The 18,196-nt window shown below is 32.9% G+C and overlaps 1 protein-coding gene across 11 annotated transcripts in view; it reads left to right on the forward strand.

The window, feature by feature from the left end:
• Positions 1 to 18,196, forward strand: part of Galnt13 (polypeptide N-acetylgalactosaminyltransferase 13) — a 657,006-nt gene that overhangs the window by 384,765 nt on the left and 254,045 nt on the right. For all 11 annotated transcript variants that reach the window (XM_063283608.1, XM_017591676.3, XM_017591675.3 and 8 more), the window contains one exon: positions 1,411 to 1,528. In XM_063283608.1, the coding sequence (XP_063139678.1) occupies positions 1,411 to 1,528 (118 nt within the window). The remainder of the gene's footprint in view (positions 1 to 1,410; positions 1,529 to 18,196) is intronic.

An 18,196-nucleotide genomic window follows, 5' to 3' on the forward strand; every position in this document is an offset into this window, starting at 1 on the left:
TCTCTGGTCTTTAGGAGAATAAGTTATATTTTACGGTAGGAAACTCTTCTGCGATCCTGTGTTATGTGGCTATTGGGTATTACTTCTAAAATGTGTATCTAGTTATTGGCAGTTTATGGGAAATTAGGGGGAGCGGGGTGGTACCCACAGCAGGGTGTTTCACTAGGATTTGGTTAGTCTTCGAGTAATAGAAAGGGTGAAGAGAAACCAAAGCAGGTGGTGTGCCACAAAGCTCTTGGAATTAAGTTTAGGGATTGGACTTGGAGGAGTTAAGGAGGAGGATTTGAAGATCTGTAGTTAGGCTGCGTGGTTGCCTGGATTCAGAGGCCTAGGGTTCCCAAGGCGGGTCTGCAGGATTTGGGGCTTAAGTAAAGTCATGACTGGGAGGAAGGAGGTAGTTACAAAAGGAAGATCTATCTGTATACTGTCCACTATATCTATCTGTATCTATCAGGTGCATAGTGTGAGGAAATATGTTTGCAGGTGCTCTGCTGCAGAGCTAAGGATGGGTGACTGGATTTGTAGGAGAGGAGGGAGAGGTTAAAGATACACAGATAAACTACCTGTTCCCATGGCCATATGTGATGTTTTGTCTTTGTAGAGCAATTTCAAGAAAGAAAGCCAAATACAAATTTATTTGTAGAAGGAAAATTTTAGATTCTATGTGAAAATCCTTTTAAATCTCTGAATAGTATTTATGATACATGTGTATATCTAGGTTTAAACAATACCTATATTTAAAAATATATAACAAATAATAAACTATTAGATGTAAAGCTCCTATACTGGCTTTGTTTAAAACACTTGTAATTAACATTAGATGTATTCCACAAACATTGCTAGTCATAGCAGTTTATACTTCTGTATTAAGATATATATATATATATATATATATATATATATATATAGAGAGAGAGAGAGAGAGAGAGAGAGAGAGAGAGAGAGAAAGCATATTTTCAGTTTACTGGAGTTCACATTAAGGTGATGTGTAATTCTGTGGCCAAGATCTCAACTGGTATTTTTGAGACCAGGTAATCTATTTAAGGACCATGTAAAAGGCAGAACCCTTTTTTTGTTTTTTTGTTTTTTTTTTTGCTTTGCCTTGGGGAAAGTAGAAGCTACAGATTTAACTGGGCAGTGTTTTTTTTAATGTTTCTATTTTATCAGCTATAATAAAGCAAAGTAATTTAATCTAATTTTGCAAATCGTGTGAAATATAAATGCAATTTTAAAAATTTAAATGTTTTCACACCTTGACATTGTGTTTACAACTTGAGTTTCTGAGGAATATTCTAACATTTAATATTAATAATTTAATATTTATGTTCAAAAATATTTGCTGTAGTATCACTAAACTCCACACATTGTTTTCAAAAAATATTCTTTTCTTTTTGTTTTGTTTTCAACTAGGACCCCTACTATGGCTGGTGGCCTATTTTCTATTGACAGAAACTACTTTGAAGAGATAGGAACTTACGATGCAGGAATGGATATCTGGGGTGGAGAGAATCTTGAAATGTCTTTTAGGGTAATTGTATTTTTCTTTATTTTTAAACTCTGAACATAGTATATGGTAGCATGCCTCTATTACACCCAATAATTTACTGTCAACTTTTCTAAATGGTTCAATTTAATGTTTATTTGGTCAATATATGTTTCTTTAAAACCTTTATTTGAGTCTTACTGCATGCAAATTTTACTGTTAAATTTGGAATTGTACATTTTTCCAAATCACTTCTATTTTAGTCAAAGTAATTAAAGTATTCGCTTGTTGAATTAGAGTAATCTCATTTTCTAATTGAAGCTTTCCCCATAAATCAATCTTGTGTTTTTTCTTTGATATGTGCAAGTGTTTATGTGACCTGAATTACAAGTGCTGCATGAGTTTCTTCTTAAGGAACTTTAATGTTTGGCTGTTGTCAAAGAATTCTGATAATCCAGCTAGAGGAATGACTGGTTTTGCAATCATAGACATGATTATTTGTAACTTTTGGATTTGGGTCATTTTATTGGAAAATACAAATTTACCTAATAAAAGAACTTCCAAATAAATGAAAATTCAGAACTAAAGTTAATGAATATTTTATAGGCAAAATTGGAAATAGAGGCTGCCAATTATGTCTTTATTTTAGTACTAGAAAAGTGGTTTTCAGTTGTTACATTTAATCATGCTTATTATTTTAAAATGAATTAATTAGTTTAATGACTATTTATACTTTAAGAAAATTTAGTATGAAACACTTAAAACAGTATCATTTAAAATAAGACCAGTTAGTCTGGACACATTTATGTACGTATTTGAAAACTTGTTTTGAACTTCAAGTTGAAAGTTTGTTTCCCAGTAACAGCAAATCTATGTAATACCTTGTAAGAAATTATTAAAATTTGAGAGACTAGAAAGATGACTCAGTGGTTAAAAGCACGTGCTCTTCTTGTAGACTCTACAATAGGATCCTAGATTAATTCTCAGCACCTACATGGTCACAGTCATGTATAATGTTTATATATATATATATATATATATATATATATATATATATATATATATATATAATACATGTATAAATTTTATCTTCATATACACATGAAGATAAAATTTAAAGTATTTTCCTCCCCAAAAAATAGCAACAGAACAACCATTTTGTGTTTCATTTATCTCTAATCAGAATAGATTTTTTATTATTTCTATAAATAATTATACTGTGTATAGCTTGTCAAAAATGATTAGAACTTTCTTCCTGCTATCAAGAATGTGTAATATGCTTTCCAGAAATGTGGAATTCATAAAGAAGATTGAATCCTATAAACATATAACAAACTATGACAAAAATAAGAAATTTATCCCCCTTAATTCAAAACAAGTAAAGAAATTAAAACAAAGGAAGAAAATTATTGATAAATATAAAAGCAATTTGCTTTTATTCTAGGAAATAATCAAAATCTGTAAGGTTTTACTCCCAGAGACTCCATAAGTATGTGCTATACTTGGGGGAAGAGAATAATCAACAAGTGCTTATCATATGTGTGTATATATATATATATATATATATATATATCTGTGTGTACATATATATGTATGTATATATGCTTTTAAAAGTATTCTCTTGCATATTTTTTACACATTAATCCAGATTATCTGGCAGTACCCTCCCTTGTCTTGATCCTGTCACTTACATTAGAGGGAGAATTCATGTTAAGATTGATACCTATATAACTATTAAAACCAAGAAAGGCCCAATGAGGAAGGTGAGGAAGTATGACAAAGTTACACATGTATGAGAGGGTTGTGCAGATGTCCGGAAAGCAAAATGAAGGTAACTGGCAGCCCTGAGAATAAACAGAACTCTGGTGAGTGCCAACAAATACCAGCTTCGTTGTTATGTATCCTGCTATTACATCCTTAGCCATTCTTGTGGAATGTAGTGGACCGAAGAGTTGTTAGTACTGATAAGAGATGAAAATACCACACAAATACACTCTCCTTCCAGATTTCTGCCCTGATTGCTTCATTTGTGATATTACTTTTCTTTGTTTCCTTTTATGGTAAAACCAATATTTATCCAGCAGCAGCAAAAATAGGGACAGGGAGATCCTAATGCCTACACGCAAAATAGTTTCAAATCTTTCTCATCATTAAATTGTGCATGTCACTGATATAACACAAATCCTAGGTATGATATCTAAACATAGAGGAATTAACGTAATCATCATTTATTGAGTTCAATAAATTGCAAATATACATCACTGCTGGACACACCTGACGGGCTTGTGGTACTGCTATCTTATTAAAGATGATTGATTATACCCAAGATCAAGAAGTTGTACTAATACCTTAGTCATTAGTGTTTAAGAAAATAATTACAGAAGGGATGAGGACAGTGAATTATTGGTTCATAGGAAATATTAAGGGGTTAGGAGGTGTTAAGGGGTTGGAATTTTACAGAGTTTATAGATTTGTAGATTTCATAGAAGGAAAGTTTAGAGAAGAAAATTCTGAATTACTCTATAATGTCATCTTTTTTAAATGGTAATCTTATAAGCATATCACCCAACATACATTGCTACTAAAATTCCTTATATTTCATGAACGACAATACATGGAACAGTAGTCATGACAGAGAGAAAAATAGCTCTAAAAGTCTATATCATTTTGTACATGTAATGAAGAAATAGGCTGCCATCCATTGTATCGGAATTAGTTGACTTTATTTTGTTAAGAAAGCAAAACTGGAAATGACTTTCTCCAAGCCACACTAAAACAATGCTTAGAACTTTGTATTGGGAGTTAATCAGACTGCATCCAAACCCCATCTAGTCTACTATCCATGGGAATAAGTTGGGGTAAGTTAGCAAATCTGCAAAGTTTTAGTTTGCCAATCTCTAGAATGGAAAAGACAGGGCAATAATTTTTATGTTGGAAAGAAGGATAAAATAAATTATGGATACTGGTTTTTAGTACTCTATTTCCCATATGAATTGTATCATAGAAGTCATCTCTTGGAATATGGTAATAAAGTTTGCAGATTTAAGCAAACCACATCATTCTTGAGGTTATTTAATAATAACCTCATCCTTAAAATATAGCCATGAAAGAATGTCATAGAAAAGCTCCTCAATACCTGAATATCCAACACATATATAAAGTGTCTCCCAAATTCCCCATATGAGAAGAAATAATGAGGATGAAACCAAAGATGAATTAATTATAAAAGAAGAAAAATTTTAAGGAAACATGGTGAACATGCAACTCTGTTTCCTTAGGAAAATCAGTAAAATATTTAGCTTTCTTTCTGAACTCGTGAAAAACAGAGACATGACAAACATTACCAATGCTGAGAAATGGAAAGAAATATGGTGATAGAACTATGAATTATATTAAAGATGTGTAGGATAGGTATGGACAGTACATCATATAATACCCCAGGAAACTTGATTAAATGGACAGTTTCCTTAAAAGAAAGTGTCACAGCACATAGGAAATCAACATATTAGCCTTGCATCTGGTGAAGAAATATGTGAACTTCGGGGAATATTTTTCTGTCAGGAAGACTTTAGCCAGATATCACTGCTGTCGAATTCTATCAAAGGGTTCTATAGGAGTTTATAAATTTCAACACATATATTTCCAGAAAACTTTAAAAGGAGATATTATCTCCCTACTGACTTCATAAAACCAGCATTTTTTCTGATAAACTAAGCCACTACAGTATTACATTACAAGCCAGTGTCCCTAGTGAGCATTGATTTAAAAATATTTTAAAAGATTTTAAGTTAACATCTAATATGATAAATAAAACAACTAAGTGGAATTAATCACAGAGATGCAATATTGGCTGAATGTTTAAAATCAATATAAATCTCCATGTTAAAAACAAAAAAAGATGAACTAATCAAATGAATGGATTTAGAAGAGTTTTAACAAAAAGCAAATTGTTCTGTACTTAGGTATGACAAAGGGAAAAATTCTTTGTATGGTTGAGCTAGTAAAAAGTTGATAAAGGGGTCACAGTGGAGGGTGAAAGTTGATGGGGATTGAATATAAAATCTACATACTTCTAGCAATAAAAAAGTATAACGCAGGAACTGAGAAAAGTTCTTGTTGATTAAATTTTTATTTAAACAAACAGGAGAGCAAGATCCCAATAAACTTACCTAAATGCCATTTGGGCATGGCAGCCTACCCATTCTAAGCCAGCAAGCAAAGCAAAAAAAAGGGCCACAAAGCAAGCTATCTATTAAAACTAGTCATGTCTTTAAACTTTAGGTTGGACTAGGAAACCTTACCAACTTGGGTAAATGAAGTGGTATAAGAATAGAAGATGATTATTAACAGTAACCTTGAGTCTATACATAAATTCTATATCTCCCTCCCCCCTTGTCTCTCAAACACACACACACACACACACACACACACACACACACACACACACACATTCAACTGTGCATGTGTCCTTACACACATACACACATGCATACTTCATATGCCCATAAAAAAGAAAAAAATGAAATGGAATACTATCTTCCATAGGGGGATAAGGAAAAAATGTAGTTGGCATCCTTACGGGTTCTACTCAAATATACAGTGAAGCTTTTGTAGTGCAATAAATAATGTTACAAAAATCAAAGCAAAAGACATTGGAAGTGGAACATCTTAGGACTCTCAATGTAGATTTTCTAAAAAAATCCCATAGAATTTATAAAATCCTATTAAAATATGCAATAGAAGTTTGCAATTCCAGGTAGGACCCAACTCTATTAGATTGAAAAATATACTATTGCATGAAAAATATAATATAGTGATTATCAAACAGTAACAGTATTGCAAATTTTTAACATTAGAAACCAAAGATTTAAACAGAGAGAGCTTGTCCAGGTCATTCATTAAGACTAACTAGGCTCCGATGGACTTTTCTTCTTAGACTTCGACTAGCTCCTTCTAAAATCCATATGAAAACATATGTGTTACAGAATGCTTAAAGTCACTTGGGTAAACCAAAAAAAACTATGATTTTGAAATGCATTGTAAGTTATAGTAATGAAGTGTTATATAGTGGCGTAGGCATAAAAGGAAGACAATGAAATGGAAATGAAAATCAAGAAACAAAATCCCAATATATCAGCATAATATTGTCAGCAAATATTCAATGGTTGATGAGAAAAAAAACAAGATTTTTTTCATTAATGTGTTGAAAACACTGGCAGAATTCAAAACAATGTTTGTCTATCTTTCAAACATAGTCAGACTGATTAACTTATTCAAGTGTATACCTATAGAAAAAACAAAAATTATATTTGGGAAAATATAGTTTTTTATACTTATGGGATTATTTATTTATTATTGTCATTACCATCTATAATGATTTTATCCATACATGTTTGTATCCATAACTGAGCATTTACTTTAGAAATAGGAATTTACTTTCTGTGTACCAATTTTCTTTTTGTACAAATCCTATTCTAACATACAATATATTTATTTGGTTTATATAACCAAGAAAAACATCATCTGGCTGTATGAAATTGACTTCTTTTCAAATTGTACGAGCAATGGTGTGGAAAGAATTTTCTAAACACACAAAACAGCAGAAAAGCAAAAGGTAGAGTTTCCAATAAATAATGTGAGACTGTTATAGACTATTACAAGAAACCAAAAATTGTCTCATTCAATTTTAGTTTTAACAAATGAAAGTCAGTCAAAATAGTGTGGTAGTAGGAAATCACTTTTGATAAACGTCTTTCTGACATATTTCTATTAGAACTCTCTACCTTTTTATAAACTAAATTCTTTTGCATAAGGAAAAATATATATGTCAATGTTGAAAAATTGACTCCAATTTCTTTTTATTTGAAAATTATAGGACAGAGAATATGATGGAAATGTTTCACTTCCTTGAAATTAATCTTAGTATGCTCATATTTGTTCATAGTTTTTATTTATATGGCTTATAGAATACTTTTTCTTAAATATATTAAATGAAACTGTAATATATAGTTTATATAGTGATTAAATTTTGCCATCTTTTACAACAATGCCGACCAACCAGAGGTTCCAGGGACTAAGCCACTAGCCAAAGACTATACATGGACTGACCCTGGACTCTGACCTCATAGGTAGCAATGAATATCCTAGTAAGAGCACCAGTGGAAGGGGAAGCCCTAGGTCCTGCAAAGGCTGTACACTCAGCGTACAGGATTGTTGGGGTGGCAGTAATGGAGGGGTGGATGTGGAGGGGAACACCCATATAGAAGGGGATGGGTCGGGGGTAAGGGGATGATGGTCTAGAAACCGGGAAAGGGAATAACATTTGAAATGTAAATAAGAAATACCCAATTTTATAAAAATGGAAGAAAAATTTGCCATCTTTTAATAATTATGGGATGATAAACTGAAAACATATGTATATGTGACCCCATCATATGAAAGTTACAAATAATCAGTAAAACAGATTTCAGAAACATTATTAACCAATATTAATGAACTGATCCAACAAACAACTTCCTGATTACCTGTTTACTGAATGCTAAGTCTAATTCTCTCTTCTGCATTTCATAGTTTTTCTTGTTGTTGTTTTTCTTCTTCCATTGTGTGTTTTAGGCAGAATGTCAATGGAATACCCAATCTGTCAAGAACATACAATTGCCATTTTTTTTATTGCTGGTATTAAAAGTACCATGTCTTATAGCTAGTATTTCTGATATTTATACTATCCCTTTAGATTGAAACATGATTTAAGCATTTCTCTATATTCAAAGGGAGGGAGTTAAATTGAAGTCACAGAGTAAAACCCCAGAGTTTAATTTCTATAATTGTTAATGACATTGAATGAGAAATATTTCTTATAAATATCATTTAAGAAATTTAGTTGTTTTAATAGTGCTTTGATGATTTTATGATATATAAGGTGTGTGGAGGTGTTTTTTGTCTATTTTTGTTCACATTGTTTGTTTGGTTGGTTTTTAAAGAGAAATTGAAAAGGTATGGGGTTTGGTGAATGAGTGGACTTGGTTGGAGTTAGATGAATATATTTTATATAAAAATTTAAATAATAGTTTTGAGTTATGACATTATAAATATATAATCCTCTATATGTCCATCGATAAAACAAAAGCAATTGCCAAGTAGATTAGACACTAATACAACTTTAGAATGTGATTGACAAGCCCTCATTACTTACATTGCTTCTAAATTTATAATATATTAAATTTTCAGAACTTCGAAGATTAAATGTGAAAAATGAAACCAGAAAATGTAAAGGAATTCTTTTACATATTATTTAATCCATTCTCTAACTTGTATGAACGTTATATAAAAGAAGAACATTCAGCATTTTTTCTTTCAAGTATAGATTCTCTCAATTAGGGAATCACTTATTTTCTGGTTTTGTTATGATGCCCCCTCCCCCTTTTTTACTATTTAAAAATAATCCATTGCGTACATACATCACCTTTCATCATTCCTTCATCAGTTGAAAGGCATTTTATTTCCTAGGTCTTATGGTTAAACTATCAAGAAACATAAAAGAACGAGTATCTGTAGAATAGGTTATGGAATCCATTGGGACTGTGCTGAGGAAAGACATGGTAGTATTGTATGATTGATCTATTTTTGTTATTATTGTTGTTGTGGATGATGATGATAAGGATGGTGATGATGACAATGACAATGATGACAACGATGATGTTTCATTTTAATCTGTTTTCTTTTTCCTCTCTCTCTCTCTTTCTCTCTCTCTCTCACCCCCCCCCTCTCTCTTTTGAGATTTGCTCTGCTCTGGGAAATCTTCCATGACTCTTTTTGCTTATGTTCACTTATGTTTTTCTCTTTCTATGAAGAATGATAGAGAGTATGATTGAGATTCCATTGACCTGTCAATTGATTTTGATATCCTGACCATTTTCTCAACCACAATTCTACCAACCCTTTTCACAGAAAGTCTTTCCATTTTGTAATGTCTTCTTCAATCAGGTTCACCAGAAATTTGAATCACACCCAAACTTCCTAAAGAAGCAATGGCCAACAAGTACCCCACAACTGGGGCTCTAGCATTTATATCCTCTGAAAATTTCCAAGCATTCCAAATGTCACACAGTTGCAGAAATTATCTTCAGCTGGCAAAACCACCCTTCTGATAGAATGCTCTACTCAATAATAACTTGGTCAAGGAAGAAATAAAAAAGAAATTAAAGACTTCTTAGAATTTAATGAAAAAGAAGGCACAACATACCCAAACATATGCGACACAATGAAAGCTGTGCTAAGCAGAAATTTCATAGCTATGACTGCCTGTAGAAAGAAACAGGAGAGGGCATATATCAGCAGCTTGAGAGCACACCTAAAAGCTCTAGAACAAAAAGAAGCAATTATACCCAAGACTAGTAGAAGGCAGGGAACAATCAAACTCAGGAATGAAATCAACCAATTAGAAACAAAAAGGACTATACAAAGAATCAAGAGAAGCAAAAACTAGTTCTTTGAGAAAATCAACAAAATAGATAAACCCTTAGCCAGACTAACCAGAGGGCACAGAAAGTGTGTTCAAAATAACAAATCAGAAATGAAACGGGAGACATAACAACGGAATCGTAGGAAATTCAAAAAATCACCAGATCCTAATATGAAAGACTATATTCAACAAAACTGGACAATCTGGAGGAAATGGATAACTTTCTAGACAAATACCATCTACTAAAGTTAAATCTGGAACAGATAAAACATTTAAACAACCTCATAACTCCTAAAGAAATGGAAGAAGTCATTAAAAGTCTACCAACCAAAAAGAGTCCAGGACCAGATGGGTTTAGTGCAGAATTCTATCAGACCTTCATAGAAGTCCTCATACCAATACTCTCCAAACTATTCCACAAAATTGAAACACATGGATCACTACCAAATTCCTTCTATGAAGCCACAATTACTCTTATTCCTAAACCACACAAAGACCCAACAAAGAAAGAGAACTTCAGATCAATTTCCCTAATGAATATCAATAGAAAAATACTCAGTAAAATTCTTGAAAACCAAATACAAGAACAGACCAAAATAATCATTCATGACCAAGTAGTCTTCATCCCAGGGATGCAGGTATGGTTTAATATACAAAAATCCATCAATGTAATCCACTATATAAACAAACTCAAAGATCAGAATCACATGATCATTTCATTAAATTCTGAGACAGTGTTTGACACAATTCACACCGCTTCATGAAAAAAGTCCTGGAAAGAACAGGAATTCAAGGCCCATACCTAAACATAGTAAAAGCTATATACAGCAAATGAATAGCTAACATTAAACTAATTGGAGAGAAACTTGAAGCAATCCCACTAAAATCAGGGACTAGACAAGGCTGCCCACTCTCTCCCTACTTATTCAATATAGTTCTTGAAGTTCTAGCCAGTGGAATCAGACAACAAAAGGAGGTCAAGGGGATAGATACAAATTGAAAAGGAAGTCAAAATATTAGTATGTGCAGATGATATGATAGTATACTTAAGTTACCCCAAAAGTTCCACCAGACAACTTCTAAGCCTGAAGAACAACTTCAGCAAAGTGGCTGGGTATAAAATTAACTCAAATAAATCAGTAGCCTTCCTCTACACAAAAGAGAAATAAGCCTAGAAAGAAATTAGGGAAACAACACCCTTTATAATAGTCCCATATAATATAAAATACCTCAGAGTGACTTTAACCTAGCAAGTTAAAGATCTATAACAAGAACTTCAAGTCTCTGAAGAAAGAAATTGAGGAAGATCTCAGAAGATGGAAAGATCTCCCATGCTCATGGATTGGCAGGATTAATATAGTTAAAATGGCCATTTTACTAAAAGCATTCTACAGATTCAATGCAATCCCCATCAAAATTCCAATCCAATTCTTCATAGAGATAGAATGAACAATTTGCAACTTCATTTGGAATAACAAAAAACCCAGGATAGCTAAAACTATCCTCAACAATAAAAGGACTTCTGTCACCATTCCTGACCTCAAGCAGTATTACCGAGCAATAGAGATAAAAATCATATGGTATTGGTACAGAGACAGGCAGTTAGACCAGTGGAATAGAATTGAAGACCCAGAAATGAACCCACACACCTATGATCACTTGATTTTTGACAAAGGAACTAAAACCATCCAATGGAAAAAAGAGCATTTTCAACAAATTGTGCTGGTTCAACTGCAAGGCAGCATGTAGAAAATAGCAAATTGATCCATTTTTATCGCCCTGTTCAAAGCTTAAATCCAAGTGGATCAAGGACCTCCACATCAAACCAGATACACTCAAACTAATTGAAGAAAAAGTGGGGAAGACTCTTGAACACATGGAGGGGTGGATGTGGAGGGGAACACTCATATTGAAGGGTAAGGTGAGTGGCTAGGGGTCTACGGACAGGAAACCAGGAAAGGGAATAACATTTTAAATGTAAATAAGAAATAACCTATTTTAATAAAAATGGAAAAAAAACAAATATTTCATTAATGCAGGGTCATGGAAAATATTCAACTGCTCATAAGTGTAGATTTCTCATCAGTTTGCTTTTATTATATATGATATTTAATTAGAACCAACCATTGTGTGTAATTTGTCATCATTTTTTTCTATCAATATTAACTTGGGTATTTCTTATTTACATTTCAATTGTTATTCCCTTTCCCGGTTTCCAGGCCAACATTCCCCTAACACCTCCCCCTCCCCTTATCTATGTGTGTTCCCCTCCCCATCCTTTCCCCATTACCACCCTCCCCCCAACAATCATGTTCACGATTTCAGTCTTGGCAGGACCAAGGGCTTCCCCTTCCACTGGTTTTTTTGGTTTCAAATTTCTCATTTGTGGGTAGTTTTGATTATGTTTCAGACATAATAAACTTTTTAATATTTATTTTAAAAATGCAAGGCAAATCCTAGTCAAGTACTACAGACAGTCCGAACCTCCCCCATATCCCAACAAATGGGATTCAAACAAGAGACCATTCTTATAATATTTCTGTATTTTTAAAGAAGTCAAATTTCCGAAATTCTCACTACAATGTTAAAAGGATTTGGGAAGTGGACAGCCTAGCCTTTTTACTGAATTTAATGGACTTGCTTCATTTTTCTGCATAGGATGGTATCGGCTGTAGTTATGTCATATACAATTTGTATTAAATTGAGGTATGATCCTTCCAAATCTAGTTTCTCTTGATTATTATTATGAAAGAATGGTGTATTTTCTCAAAGCCCTGTTCTGAATCTACTGAGGTGAATTTTTGCATTTAAATCTCTTTATATCATTTTTTTAATTGCTTCTGCACTTGTGGGGCAAAACCAACTCCATCATGGTGGATAATAATTTTTTTTGGATGTCTGTGTTCTGTTTGCTAGTATTAGTGAGGATTTTTGCATGTATGTGTATCAGGGATGTTTACTGATGTTTTTGTGAGATTTTTACCTTGTTTATGAATTACAATGATACTGGCTTCACAGATAAGTTTGAAAGTGCTCCTTCTGCTCTTTCTTATTTTGAATAAATTAAAAAGTATTTCTATATATGTTCTTTGAAAGTCTGAAATAATTGTGCTGTTATCTCTCAATGGCTGGCTTTGATTTTAAGTCTAAAGGCTTTTTATTAAGCTTTCAATCTCCTTAGTCTTTATAAATTATTAATGTCTTCATTTTAAACTGCCCATTGAGACAGCAGAATATTGCAATTACATCCTTAAACTGAATTGGAATTTAATTGTGTCTTTACGTCCTGTAGTAATTTGTTTATGATACTGAGTGCATCAGGGTTCATTGTGCATATAGTTGGGATTGTGATGTTAGTAATTTCTTTGATTAGAATGAAGTGTGCTACTTTATCTCTTATGATTGATTTAATTTCAGTAGTTTGGATAAATCTAGAAACATTCATTCCTTTTTAGAGTTTTCAAGTTTAATGATGTTCTATTATTTGGAATCTCCTTTGGAATCTGTTGTAATGTTTCCCTGTTCATGTCTAATTTTGTTAATTTTCATCACCTCCTTCTTTCTGTTGGTTAATTGGACCAAGAGTCTTTTAATAAGTTTTATCTTTTCAAAGAACCTGCTCTTGTATTCTGTGATCATTTATAAGGATAGAGCTTCAATTAGGTTAATCTGAATAAAATTATATGTAGAAAAGTCTGTCATAAAATCTTTCCACCGCATTTTGTATAGCCTCTCATTAAATATGCTCAATCAAACAACACAGTATTAAGCAGGCCCAGGAGTTTTGGGCCAACAAAAAAAATGAACTTGATGGTATTTTGTGTAATTTCTGTTTTCTTTTGCGTTGTTTTGAATTACTTGTTTTATTGGTCTTTTGTCTGTAGTGATCATTTTTTGTGCTTTTCTGGAGTTTCTTTGACTGTTGTTTGGGAAGAAGTTTGAGAGCAGGGAAGGTAGAGAGAGAGAGGAGTGAAAGCATATTAAATTGGGTAGATTGGGAAGAAATATGGATTAGGGAGAAGTTGAGTGAGATGAAAGCATGATTAAAATATAGTGTATGAAAAGTCTTTTAATAGAAAAATATGGTAAGAAATAATGAGATATTATCCTGCTAATTTATATTTGATGAGGCCTGAAATATTCTTCTATGAATATTTTATGTTTCTGTTTATATCTATATATGACTAGTGAATTTAGAACTATTTATCTTGGATATTGACCTTTAATTTTCTCTAATAAAAGTGGAAAACTTAAGAAAACACTATAAAAAGGTTTAATATCTTTACCAACATATATATGTAGATACAATTTTGTGAATGACATACTTACCATAACATTAAAATATCATTTATAAATCATTTAAACTAGGCTATTTACTCTTTACATTAAAAATGTCTTCATATGTTCTAAATATGTACCCACATTTTCTCATTTAGCTTATGCTACCGGAAGATAATGTAGAGACAATAAATGAGTACACTCTAAATAATTGCTCTTTCATTTTAGATAAAGATATGTGCCTAGTAAGACAATAAAGTTAAAAAAGATTGTGACAAACATGAGGGTGAGCAATGAAGAATTCTATTATTTATAGTATCCTAGATAACTTGAAGAAGATATTTGAGTCTAAATCAACATAATATGAAGAAATCGATTGTGCAAGTGCTTGCAGAGGGATGTTTAACATGAAGCATATAGTGTACATAAAATGTTTTGGGAAGTCATTAAATTAGCTGCGTCTGTCCTTGCTATATGTACAGGATTAGTGCATCTGAAAGATATGAAAATGTTAAAAGTACAACTCTTGGTCCAGAAAAAAAATTAGTTGACTTCACTACTCTTGAAGTATTGTTCTAGGTATAGCACACACATAAACGGGCCAAATAGTCCATGCCATGTTCTAAGAGCTTGTATTGTTTAGAAGACCTTATTTTGCACATAAGTTATAGCATATTCTGACATAAATTGTCATAATAGAGTTCAGCATCTACTGGCATATGTGTTAGGGTTTCTCTCACTCATTTGTTTCTTACCTTGAATTTTCAAAATCCTCTGTTTCTGTTCTGTCACCTCTAACATAGCAGAAATGTGCTCAAATATCCACACTTTTTATATAGTTAGCAGAGTGTGTACCTAAACCCTTACTAGATTACATGGATGCTTCTACAATATATGGCTTATTGATTTCTGTTGGTGTGGGTTTTTTAAGGAAAATCCCATAAAATTGTACAACTCTAGGTCCCTTTGCATCATACATTATGCTTACAGAGAAGGGAGATTGCTGTGGTTTCATAAGGCCAGAGATGAGTTTGTAAATTATAAGATATAGGTCTGACAGAGAACTCTCAGTTAGTAACTGTGCAGGTGACCTAGGTTTAATTTCCCCAGCATGCTGTTAGAAGGAAAACGATGACTCCTCAAAGTTAGTCTAGGCTCAAATAGTTAAATAGGATTGTTGGTAACATGAAAAATGCAGATCATAGGTATCACAGTCTTTGTTTATTATGATCTTTATGGGTGGGTCCTACTTTGTTGTTTATTACTAGATTTTGTTCTTTCTAACTGAAAGCTAGAACATTTGAATCCAGATTTGTGGATATGAAGAAGAAGTAAAAACACAGCACAACAATCTGAGTTTGGATCCTCACATAAAAAAGCCTTATGTGGTCTTGTGGCCTGTAGCACCTGCCGTGGAGCTCAAAGCCAGGAAGTTCAGTTGGAATATATTTAATTAAAAGGTGGTGTCTGAAGTTCAGGGAAAAAACATGTTTCAGGAAGTCAGTTGGAAATCAATAGAGGATGGTGCCAGACATCTTTTGTTGGCCTCCCTTGAACGTACTTGCACATGTACACACAAACATGAATACACACACACACACACACACACACACACACACACACACACTGAGAGAGAGAGAAAGCAAAAGAGAGAAGAGAGACAGAGACAGAGAGAGACAGAAAGAGAGAGAGACAGAGTCATACAGAGAGACAGACACAGAGGCAGACACAGAGACAGAGATTTTATGTCTGCCCTATTATTTCCCCTCTGAGAAATTAAATGAATTAGATATTACAAAAGAATACATGGTTCTTGGAGCTAGCATTTCATTGAAAGACATAGTAAGTAAAATATCCATTAACATTTCAAGAAATTCATCTTAATAATTAAAGTATGTGGTCCTATAATGATTTCTAGGACCAAGTTTCAACACTGGTGCTTTCCTAAACAGTTGGCTAGGAAACCTATTGCTAGCCAGAATTAATGCATTCAAAGTCAACCCCATGTTCTTGTTATTAAAGAGCCAAATTTAAATCTCTATGGTAACTACTGCAATAAATGTGCAACATCTTAAGCTATGATTATACTGTCACCCTTAGTGATGTCTATCTTAAGTACTTGACTACCAATCATTTCACTGTTGTTCTAGTCAACCAGAAATGTGGTTAAAAAAAGAAACTAATTATGAAATTCGTTTAAATAAGCCTCAGCAGTTTCTGCAATAACAGATCCTAGATATGAGACATGACTCTGAGGTCTAAGATAATACTAAGAGGATGCTTTGATCTAATTTCAGAATTGAGTTTTAAGTACTAATGAAACAGTAATTAAGGATCACTGAAAAACTGATTGTAGATTTTGCAGATTTTTAATTATCTTTGAAAATTATCAACTTCACACTATTCACCACATATGAAAATCTGACTGGATGGATGAAAGGTATTAAGACTGTTTTCATTAATTTTCAAATCAAACACTAATTTGAACTACAAATATGCTAAAATGGACAGGAAATTTTATTGTGAAATTATTAACCCACTTTTAGTGTCAAGAAGGTGATCCTTAGTATTAAATATTTTTCAGTGATGTCTCACTCCATTTTAAATATTTTTCTCCATTTCCATCTATATCACCATTTTATAGCTAAAAACTACTCAATCCTTGCTATATACCTCCTCTTAAAATCAAAGAATTAAATTTTGTATGTATGTCTTTGTGTTCTATAGTTTAACAAGTCAAACCATTATGTAGTCTATATCATAAATGGCCATCTGAAATTCAAGAGGATTTGAGAAATCATCCAAATGTTTGAACATATTTAAATGAGAATCTTTCATAAAGAGTCTATGAGAAAATGCACCTCTCAAACTCTTTGATGACATGTTTCACTTCAGTAATTAGCAGGGCTGAAAGTGACTGTTCCTTGGTCATCTCTGTAATTCTGTAGACAGACAGGAACTCAAAAGATCATCATCTAATTTGGTGAAAAGAAAGGAAACTCTAGGGGTTGGGGATTTAGCTCAGTGGTAGAGCGCTTGCCTAGGAAGCGCAAGGCCCTGGGTTTGGTCCCCAGCTCTGGAAAAAAAAAAGAACCAAAAAAAAAAAAAAAAAGAAAGGAAACTCTAGACTCCTTAAGGTCATATAAAGTTAAAGATGTACTCGATGAAGTTAGAAATTGTGTTGCAGGGATTAGCAAAGTATAGGCAAGATGACAAATTTGAAAGCTAGCTTTACCTATTTCTAATTGAATAAGTATCTGAGCATGGATCAGTTCGCTAAGAGAGAAAACAGGAAAAGAAACAGAGCAGGGCATGTCCTTAAGTAGTGCCTACATCCACGGGTGGGAGAAAGAAGGGAAGTGAAGGCAGTGGCAAACCTGTCACAGAAGAACTAATATAATGTCACAAAAACTTAGAAAGTTATGGCGATTGTCAATAGTGTCAACTGCTGCAGAGAGGCAAGAAAGTAAGAATAATGAAAGCTCATAAAAGGCTTCATGAGCACCTCTGGATGATGGATTCAGGATTCTAGAAAATGAGATAAGGTAATTGGATTTTGAAGATATGTAGGGGAAGAAAAACTTTTAAAATACATTTACCAGCAAACAGGAAAGAAACTGCAGAGCAACTCAATGTGTAAATATGATAAGAGTAATTATTTTACATTTCCTACACTTTTAGCATAAAGGAATAAAAGAAAATATAGACTGATACAAAATATTTAAACACACAGTGATATGGAAATAAAATAGATAGTCAATTAAATAAATGCCTCCAATATTGAAGGATTATTAAGGAGGTGATAAGGTAATATGTGTTATACATTTTGGTGGCAAGAAAGCTGCATATTCACTATTTGACTACACCCTAAACAGAACACTGTGAGTCCCTGTGATTTTATTATATCACTGAGCCTTTTGAGCATCATAGAAAAAGCTGTGTGGCTAGCAATTGGTAATCCTGAATAGAAAAAA

Source organism: Rattus norvegicus, chromosome 3 (assembly GCF_036323735.1).
Source record: "Rattus norvegicus strain BN/NHsdMcwi chromosome 3, GRCr8, whole genome shotgun sequence".
In the NCBI taxonomy this organism is placed as follows: domain Eukaryota; kingdom Metazoa; phylum Chordata; class Mammalia; order Rodentia; family Muridae; genus Rattus; species Rattus norvegicus.